This window comes from Dipteris shenzhenensis, chromosome 30 (assembly GCF_047967505.1).
Source record: "Dipteris shenzhenensis isolate YYH24624 ecotype China chromosome 30, Dip_SZ_1.0, whole genome shotgun sequence".
Taxonomy (NCBI): Eukaryota; Viridiplantae; Streptophyta; class Polypodiopsida; order Gleicheniales; family Dipteridaceae; genus Dipteris; species Dipteris shenzhenensis.
The window spans coordinates 27,217,933-27,228,676 of NC_141625.1; the positions used below are offsets into that span (position 1 = coordinate 27,217,933).

General features: G+C 43.3%; 1 protein-coding gene across 3 annotated transcripts in view; it reads right to left on the bottom strand.

The window, feature by feature from the left end:
- Nucleotides 1-10,534, bottom strand: part of LOC147881910 (uncharacterized) — a 75,291-nt gene extending 64,757 nt beyond the window's left edge. For all 3 annotated transcript variants that reach the window (XM_087402101.1, XM_087402100.1, XM_087402102.1), the window contains exons 1-2: nucleotides 9,899-10,534; nucleotides 7,507-7,933 (exon numbers count right to left, since the gene is read on the bottom strand). In XM_087402101.1, coding sequence (XP_087258227.1) covers nucleotides 7,507-7,933; nucleotides 9,899-10,033 — 562 coding nt within the window. In that variant the 5' untranslated portion in view covers nucleotides 10,034-10,534. The remainder of the gene's footprint in view (nucleotides 1-7,506; nucleotides 7,934-9,898) is intronic.
- Between the last annotated feature and the right edge of the window lie 210 nt (nucleotides 10,535-10,744).

Here is a 10,744-nt window from a genome sequence, read left to right on the forward strand (position 1 = left end):
AAAATGAATGTTGGTTGAAGGCGATGCAAGCTGAATTGGATTCTACCTATTAGAATAACACTTGGGAGTTATGTGACTTGCCTCCTAGCAAGAATGCCATTGGAACTAAGTGGCTTTATAAGATTAAACGAAAAGCTGATGGTTCACTGGACCGTTACAAAGCCCGTCTTGTTGCTAATGGCTATGCTCAACAGCAAGGCATTGATTTTGAAGAGACTTTTGCCCCACTCCCAGGATCACTACTACCTGCATTGTTATTGTTTTTGCTCCCCACTTTCATTGGAGGTACATCAGCTTGATATTAAGACAGCTTTTCTTTGGGCATTTGCAAGAAGAGGTATATGTTACCCAACCTCCTAGCTTTGAGGTTGAAGGTTCTGAAAGTAAGGTATGCCACTTAAAGAAAGCTCTCTATAAATTAAGTAGGCACCTCGAGCTTGGTATTCAAGGATACATGCTCATTTGCTTACACTTGGCTTTCAGAACAGTCCTACTGAGGCTACTCTTTACATCTGCAAGAGTGGGACAGATTTGCTGATTTTAGTACTCTATATGGATGACATGCTTGTGACTGAAACACAAGCTGAGCAAATTGCAGCTTTTAACCGTGACATGCAGAAGACATTTGCTATGTCACTATTTGGGCATTCAATTTGCTAGCAGTGACAGGGGTATTTTAATGTCACAATCCAAGTATATCGGACAGCTTTGCAGCGTTTTCAGTTTTAGGATTGCAAGCCAGTATCCACACCATTAGAACCTGGTTTTCACTTCTCATCTGAGGATGGCAGCGGTGCATGTGATGCCACTCTCTATCAGCAGGCAGTTGGTTGTTGAATTTATTTATGCCATACTAGACCTGATCTTCAATATGTTGTCTCACAGTTGGCAGGCTGTGAAGTGTCTCTTCAGGTATCTCAAAGGCACTCAGCATTTGGGCCTCCTTTATGAGGTTGATTCTTCGCTTGTTATGCATGAATTCACTAAGAGTGATTGGGCTGGCTGTACTGTTTCATGCTTGGTACTTTAGCATCTCTTGGTTCAGCAAGAAGCAGACTACACCTGCTACTTCTAGCTGTGAGGCTGAGTACAAAGCAGCTTTTACAGCTTCAGTGTAGTGTGTTTGGCTCTGAAAGTTACTTGTAGATCTTCGTGCATGTCAAACAGCTTCCACCGTCATCTTCACTGATAGTCAAAGTGCTTTGGCTGTTGCACGGAATCCAGTTTTCCATGCTCACACAAAGCATATTGAGGTTCACTATCAACTATGTCAAAGAGAGACTATCAACAAGTGATATTCAATTGTCTTATGTTCCCACTAAAGACAACATGGTAGATCTTTTTACAAAGGCTCTTCCTCGACCTAAGTTTGAAGCTTTCCGGCAAGCTTTAAACTTAGTACCCTTTGTGACTTGACCTGTTGTACTCTATAGTCATAGGTTGCTCTATCCCTACAAGATGAACATGTGCAACCACGACATTAGATATACAGGTATTCTGAGACGTGTCCAGGATACTTCAGCCCATACCATGGAGGGGGGTTTGTAGGCCATTCTATGGGCTATCCATAGGTGCCACGCGTTCCTTAGTATGTGCCTTGTAGGCCTAGTTACAGTCAGTTTGGTAGGTTGGTACAGTACCACTTAGGACACTTAGGACACTTAGTCCAGTTAGGGCACTTTGCCCTAGGGTTTTGTTATATTGGCCCTCTCTTGTACTTTCACTCAGTTTTGGAGCAATTCATTACAGCAGCTCGTTTTTGTCTTCATTCCCTCATTTCTTGAGCTTCCATTGCTTGCCCTAGCCTACAGAGAGCACATGGGCTGACTGTTTTGAAGGTGCCACGAGGAGGTGGAACAGTTCTGTAGTAATAGGGGTCCACATCTACGCAACACCTTGTTGGTAGATGCTAGCACGCAGTGCAAACCTTTGTACAACGTTATGTCCATCTTTGGATCAATACATATTTATTGTTCCTACTCTCACGAGCATAGTTCAATAACTGCCTACATCTCTCTCTCTATGCACACATTAAGGAAAGAAATGAGGTTTTTACAAATCTATGTGGAACGGCCACTAGGATTTCAGGATTCGGGTGGAGCACTTGGTTGCGGACGTTTCCAACATGAAGATGGGTTGAAACAAACCTTAGAAGCATGGTGCTTAGCAGGTTCCAAGCTGTCCTTAGATCGCATGGGGGACAACGGGATTGTCATGGTGCCAATATTGCTCATAGGCATTGGTGGGTAAGTGATCAAGAAGGTGGTGTCATCGACCTCTCGTACTATCGGGATTGTACTTGTGTACCACGATGGTTTGCATGCACAAGAGCAGACCTCGAGAAGCAAGAGCAACCGGTTCAAAGACCGATGATAGAGGACATCTTCAATTTGTTCCTGAGTATTTCTCAATGGCAGCAGATGGAGCATCTACATCAATGGGTGGGTGTTGACCCACATTGGGTCAAAGAGAGGGGTGTTGGGAGTATTAAGGTCACCTCACCGTTTGTAAGCCCCCAAACGAGATGGAATGGGGAACGTGTACAAATAGGGTTGGATAGATGCAGATACACACTCCCACCACAAGTACCTTCAAAGCCTTTTGTACCACTACCTTGGGCATGCAATTGTCTAGGATTTGCAGCTGAATCCATTCCAAAAAGAAACATAAGTAGTTTGCTTTCGAATCCTTGACCTTGCTCATGACAGGCCGTACAACCTACAGATCATCTGAAGGGTGAAGTATAGTACACTGCAGGATCAAAGGAATCAAGGATCAAAGGAATCAAGGATCGGGAGAAACTAGTGCCTCACCATTAACTATCCACCCGAGCAGCGAGGAGCGAACAGTGCCTCAACATTAGCTATCCACTGGAACAGCAAGGAGGACTGGTCACTGTTTGCAAGGCATCACTATGCAGTCCGCTAAAGTTCTAGGAGGGGGCACGCATGTTGGCAATGTTTTAAAGGCGCCACAAGGAGGTAGGAGAACAGTTTTGTAGTGATGGGTCCACATCTAGGCAGCACCTTAATGCAAGATGGTGGCATACTATGCACACCATAGTACAAGGTTTTCTCCGTCTTTGGATCAATATATATTTACTGTTTCTACTCTCATAGCATACCTGAATATACTGTGTAATTATTGGGCTTACGTCGGTGTCACAAGAAACGTTTCTAGATTTTGGCAAGCGTTTCGCCTAGAAACGCGTAAAAATACTGTATTTTATGTATATCATATATACTTCATAGATAATATTGCAGCTAGGCTTTAGCAAGGGAGGGTAGAGTAGAGGGTTTAGCAAGGGAGGGTAGAGTACAGAGTTTAGCAAGGGGGTAGGGGGCTTAGGCAACAGGCTGGAGCATGGAGTAGAGGCTGGAGTAGAGGGCTTGGCAAGGGAGTGGAGTAGAGGGCTTCGGCTGGGTAGAGTAGAGCGTTTTGCAGGCAGCAAGGCAAGCAAGTGAGAGGCGAATCGAATCGGCAAAGAAAAAGCCGTGCGACACCATTTTGTACCCAGGGCGTTTTGCCCTAAATGCCACGTTTCACATGTTTCTAAGAAATGTTTCGATCAAAAACGTTTTTACACGTTTCGGATGTCCGAAATGTGTTTTCTAGCTTACGTTTTTTATATTCTTCCACCATGGGGAGTGTTGGCGGCAGCAAGCAACCTCCACCTCTGCTTTCCAACAGGAAGGACATAGGGCGGGGGAGGGAGGGGATTGACCCGACCCTATGTTCCATATATGATAAACATGACTTGCAAAAATGAGCTAGATGTGTGAGCACAAGCTCCTTTAAAGACAAATGATGAATGTATGCAATGATCACGCTTTCAAATGTTTCTATCGAGCTTGCAAAAATGGGCTAGATGTAAGCAAAACTTCCATATCTAATGATCGTGCTTTCAAATGTTTCTAGGTTGCTATCAGCTATGAGCAAAGGGAAGGTTTTGCCATTAAAGCCACATACTATTCTATTACATCTGATCACGTAGCTGCATTCTTTCAATGCATCATGGATCCTTATAAGAATATGAGTTTAGACTAATTTTCTACTATTGCTCACGTCGCTTCAACCCAATGTCATTCCTCGACAACTGTGGTTCTTATCTGAGTCTTTTGAGCCTCAAGTCTCCAAAAGACGTGAACTTTCTCTCAACCTCAATGCAAATCCAACTAGTGTGCTCTGTGTTCAACAAGCTCTCAAGCATCACATACGTGTGTTCTTCTTGCACTGCCTCTATCCTTCTTGTAAATATGTCGTCATCTCATCCGATCCTCCTTCGGTCTTTCCTTTGGGTCATCACATGGCGCAAACCACGACAACGATTGAGCCAAATTTTGTTGTTGACGCCTCTGTTAGTAAATGATCTCCCAAGATGTCTCGCCAATAGGAGCTAGAGATCACCTTCACCATCAGTTGTTTTTCTCAAAGATTTAGACCAAATGAGCCATTAATTAACGCAACGTCCTACTGTCAAGTTTCTTCGGCTCTGATACCAAATGAAACACAAACTTACACGAAAACTACTTGGCTTTTGACGATCACAAATGATTTGCATTAGAAATACCTCCCAACCATGTTCTGCCAAAACTTACGTTACTATTCAGATTCATCATACGTCCTTTAACTACCGCCAACTGATCCCGCACCAGCTTCATCTTGGTGATGTGTTCATGTATTGATGCTCCTTCATCCATGCTCATGACATACAGCTCCGTCTCAAGGTCCAAGATTCTTGCCTCATTGTTGAGCTCAAACATGTCCCTCAATGTTGTGCAAGCCTCGAAAGAAGAGTTTAGCATGAGGCACCACCTCATCCGCCGTCATACCCGCAACAATAGCCAAGGCTTCCGCATCCCAAATTTGCCATGTTGCTACTAAAAGAGGGTCCGCTGGTGTTGTCATGGTGGCTTGAGGCAACAGCTCATCCCCGTCGCAATCTCCCACGACTCCCTCGGCTTTGAATCTTCATTTTTCATAATGGGTAATTAGTCCCATCGAGCTTGCCCAGCTCACCAAAATTAGGGATCTGATATCTATTGGCCATGGTTACTTGGACCAGAGATGCACATACTCTTTGTACAGAGGATACGAGTCTCAATTGTAGACTCATGAGACAAGCCATTGGCGTGGCCCGGCCAGCAACAACCTGCAAACAAGGGCCCAAAAGGGCTTTATAGGCCTTCCCCTCTAGTCGGCTGGTAGGGGAGAATTGAGTCAGCCTGCAAGCCCTTGGCTGGTCGATTTTTTTGAAGGGGTCTCAGCCCCTATAGAAGGGGTCATTTGGGCCTCCATTTAGTATAGCTTGGAGCAGCCAATCTAGGAGCAGCAAAACGACTATATTCAGGAGGTGAAGGAGACCTAGAAGAAGCTGCAGACTTAGCTCAAGAGAGGCTGCCCAATCAGACTTAGCTCAAGAGAGGCTGCCCACTTAGGCTGACCACCTAGGCAGTAAGGTGGAAGGATCACTGTATAGAGAGTCTACATAAGCTTAGAAGAGCATGTGTCCAGTTTGCGGATGGACGGAAATATATCATTGTTGCTTCTATATTTGTCTGAGATGCATTGTCTATTTACTGGCTTGCACACGCATCTATGGTTGTGAATACACACAAGTTAAGAAGTTTGATTCCGTAGTGAAACACTTCCGCGTGTAATTCCTGGGCTCATCTAGTAGTATTTGGTTGCCGGATACGCTCTGGTGGTATTTTCATTTCTGAAATGGTATTAGAAAGTTCACGGGAGTGGAGTGTGAAGGCAAGGACGTTGCTCAAGGACGACCTCGATTCATTGCTCGGAGGAATTAACTTTGACGTCTGAAGGATTGTACGCAGGCGGGAGGCTCAGGTTTAGGCAGGTGTTTGAAGGATTGTACCCAAGTGGGAGGCTTAGGTTCAGGCAGGTGTACGACACTCTAAAGTCTATTCCTGTCAGTTTATGGTCAATGACACTGCTCATATCCATTTACCTATGGGTGGAGAGACAATGTACCTCCCCCTGGGTCTCCTATTTGAGGGCATCACATAAGGACATGCTCCTCTGTCTCCACCTCATATGTGACACAAAGAAAGCTAAGCCTCACATCTTTGTGGCTGCAATATTGCATCTTACCTTAATCTGAAATCTATGGAGAAAGGTCTTGAGCTGGCCCACGTAGATCCATACTACATGGGAAGATGGAGCTGTAAGGCCTGGTGATTGATAAATCCATCCTTGCTCCAGTGGTGGAAATGCTCCCGATAGAAGGCCATCTCGGTTGCAAGTGAGGGATAGCCATGGATTGTCCCGTATGATCTGAAGACTCTCCTGCCATGTCGGGCACAGGGGGGCACCAAGTGTGTATCCCTTGCTACAAGGTACATAAAGAATGAGAGGGCCTTCATGGAAATCTCTCTCGTCCTACATCTGTCCACCTGGATTCTTGATTATACCTTTGTAAGACTAGAATAAGTCCAATCATACAAGTTTAGATTTTTTGTTGTTCTAAAGACCAGAAATCTACACAGAAAATCAAAGAGAAAATGAAAGAGAAGAAAAAAGAGGTAAACAAAAATTTTTATGGAAAACAAAAGGAAGACATACTTAGCAAGCAAAGCAACACTTATGTCGTCATCAATGCCCAAGCATAAGCAGCTATACCTGGATTCTTGATTAACTCTCTCCAAATATGTAATGATCTAGAATGATAAATGTGTGTCGAGGGGCCTGTAGGAACATCATAGAAAGAGTCCACATACCCTTTCCAAAGACTAGAGTCCTTGATAGGACATGATGATCTTCTTTCTAACAGCTGCATCCAAAATTCTTTAGAGTAATTGCTGACGATGGAGAAGAAACTTTCATTTCTTCCGCCACTCCAGACATCAATACTATTATTTCCCTACCTGTTTCTGGTCAGTGTTCTTGATTAAATTTAGAGTGTCAGCGTTGCCGAAGCGCTTTGCACTCATCATCATACAAATATTTCAAGATGCAGACCCTTACGGTACTGAATGTGTATGGGAAGAGAGACCAAGTGTGACAGCTTCAATTTAATGTTCGATTTCCTTTGGCTCACTGGTGAAACCATTGCTTTACAAACTAGGTAGCTTCAATTCCATCGAGAACCATGTGAACTTTTTTAAAACAACCTTTGTGAGACTAAGTCTTATAATCAGCAACATTATTAGAGCAATCAAGGGGAGTTGAGAACCATTTGAACTTTTTGAGAACAACCTTTGTGAGACTAAGTCTCATAAATCCGCAACATTTACACGCTACTTGTTGAAAACTATATCATTAAAATTGGGAACCTTTCCTCCTCTTTATACATGAAAAAAGCTATTTGATAACAAGGGAATGACTTCCATGTGTGCTAGGATACCTCTTAACATCAAGAAAGCTTGAGAAGGTAATCCTTTGCAACTGACTGATTTTAAAAATAAAACATATAAACCATAGGTGTGAATTGCTTGAGTTAACATGAAAAGTTATAAAACAGAAGCAAGAGACTAAAAGACCTGCCTGTCTGTTCTTCAACCGCCAGGAATGCAAGCTCTTCTTCTGAACTGCTAAAATGACGTCCTTCAGCAGTAGGCTTTGCTAGGAGATCTAAGTCCTTGCTCTTTTCAATAAATGACCAGACTCCCAAAGTGCCACTGCCAAAAACAAGAACGCACTTGTCCAGCCTGACATTTAGTAAACAAATACAGACTTTTGTCACTGACACCCTCTCCAAATCATTCGTTGAATTCCTGAGAGTCTCGATTGTCTCACATGCATTCTTGACTTTTGTTTCTGTGAGCGTCAACTCCTTTGTCAACCTCATAAACTTCACCAATCTTATTCTTAAGACAACGGCTTTTTTGCAGAAAGTATGCCAATCAAGAGATCCAAGATTAGGCAACTCTTGACATAAATATTGATTGTATAGCATTGTGACAGCCTCCATCTGTCAAAAAACACACGTCTAACATACGATTTAAATAATGAACACAAATATAAAAACAACACTGGAAAAGTTCATGGGTCACTTCTATCATCTGCTATATAATGGAAAAAGCACTCAGCATTAACATATGCAAGAAATGTATGATGGGAACTCCTGTTTCTAGAGATCTCGGACGTAATGATCTGATCAACAGGTAAGACAACTTGAAATAAATACCAGAATGTGTGAATCACAAATTAGAATTCCACAGCTCATAATGTACCATTTACTACCATTTACTTTCCCGAGAGCCAGCCATTATTAAACCATACAGCATCCCACGCAAAAAAACGAAGCAAAAGCAAAAGCAAAAGAAGTGCTCGAGATGGTTCTGAAACAGGAAAGGATCAAATAAGAAGTGATACGTCTACACACCATTTCAATTTTCCCTCCCATTACTCGGATCACTTTATACCTCAGAAATATTCAAAAATTATGCTCTCCTCTCACTTTTTGACGTCTAGTTTAAGGTAATACCTTTTATCTATCAAAATATGATATTTTTCCCCATGCTTGAGGGACCTAGGTGAGATATGTCCCGGTTTTCGGATGCTTCTACCATAGGATCCTCTCACTTTTTGACTTCTAGTTTAAGGTAATACCTACTATATATCAAAATATGATATCTTTTCCCCATGCTAGAGGGACCTACTTCCTAGGTGAGATATGTCCCGGTCCTCGGATGCTTCTGCCATAGGATAAAATGTCCTCACGTTGCAGACTGCAGTCTCCCCTCATAAGGGGAACGCCTGTGGTACCAGCTGTGAAGAAGCTCCATGCATAGCACCTACGCAGCGTAGACTACATGCTTTAGGCATCCTTCATTACATAGGTATGATCCACACTGAATTGCTACCAAACTTCAAAGGAAAGGGCAAACGCAGCCAGCTTTGCCCCATTGAATTGCTCAAAACTCAGGATCCACACTTCCGTTCTAGGCCGCTCATGTCTAAGGCTAGCGCTGAAGAGCAAAGTTGTCAAAGGCATTCATTCGAATGTTATTCAACCACACTAAATGGGACATGTTCGCTTTACTCGTATCAATAGGCAAAAAACTTAAAGAGGACAATACTTAAGAAAGCTTGCACAACTTTCGATTTAATCGTTAAAATGAATCAATACAAGATTCAATGAGACTATGTTTCACTTTGGTATGCGGACCTTGCGCACAAACTAACCTCCTATGTCTTCCACGCTAGCTACACACTCATAAAACGCTAAATAGCTAGCATTAGCGAGAGCCTGTTTGGGAATCGCTACGTTCTTTCATCAATGTTGAGCCGTAACATGTATAATGACATGTATACTTTAGAATCATTGCATTTATGCAGAAACCGACAACGGTGAGTTCTAAGACCCATGAGGGTTAGACTATTTAAGGGACTCGTATATAAGGCAACCTGCAAACCGAGGTTCACTATAAGGCAACCTGCAAACCGAGGTTCAATATATCCGTTGAAAAGCATCACGTCTATTCCTTCCAATTTCGGACCATTTGCATTCTCATATGTAGGAAGCTCGGCAGTCTATTCTACAAATTAAATATCCGGCTGAAAATAGTCGCATTCGATTAGAAATTCATCACATGTAGTGCGTACGCACGAGAGCCTTAGAATCGATTTACGCCAGCCAATTTAAGGTTTCCCATCATAGGCCAGGAACAGATGAGTCGCATCGTGAAAGCTCAAATACTCGTTAAGGATCGAAAAAGAGGTTTGCGATTCAAAAAAAACAGCCATGTAAGATTGCGAAACAAAAATGTTGACTAGAGCTGTGGTGCGGGGAGAGAGATTTCTCTATTAAATTTGTAATGTGGCTCGGCGACGTGTTAACAAGGAGCCCGTAGGCAGTAAGTATGGCATCCTCCGAGAATTTACGACGAAATCTCTTCCGAATCCTTTTTAATGGTTTAGAACTTCAACGGACCTGCTTCGCAATATTGCCTTCACCGACGTCTGAGCTAGCCACGGGAGTGAGTTTGGTAAGCCATGGATCGACCAGGCATTCAAGCAAGGCGTTGAGAGCGTCCTCCATCGGAATATGTTGCGAAGCAGGTGCCATAGCGGCAAGAAGCAAGGCACTTACAGCGGCGTGATAAAGATGCCAAAAACTTCGAAGAAGAGCGGCGCGCAAAGAAAAGCAGATATAAAAGTTACTGCGTGGGGGCAGGGGACGGGGAAGAATCGCTGCGGAGATAAGTTAGCCACTGCAAAACTGAGCCGTGTGCGCAACGCCGCTGGAGGCTGGATATGCGGAGAGCAGCATATCGAATAATGTACGAGCTGGGGGCAGGAAGGAAGGTAGCCGTGGGGAAGTGGGATGGTAAAGGCAGAGGTACTGCGAGAAGGAAAAGCAGGAAGGATGGAATGGGAGGGGGAGCAATCAATCGGTGGAAGCGAAAATGATGGGAGCAGAGGAAGGAGGTGGGAAGGGAAGAAGATGGAGATGGCGATGGAGATGGAAGGCAAGAAAGGTGCAGAGGTTGTTGTTGGCTATGGCGGTTGCTGGAGCTTGGCTATGGCGATTGAAGCTCCAAAATCGAAGCAGATGATGCAGATTATGAAGAAGTCGAAGAGACGATGAAGACGATGATGAATAAAAAACCAAAAAAAAAAAAAACGCTATTTTTGAACTACCGCACATTTTTTTTAATTTAAAATAAACTTTTTTTCCCCTCTTTTTCTTTTCACTTTTTATTATCACGATTTTCTTTTTGGGTGATTTTATGCGCTGCAACACCTCCATAAGCCTCTTCGACCCGAGGGCTCAACA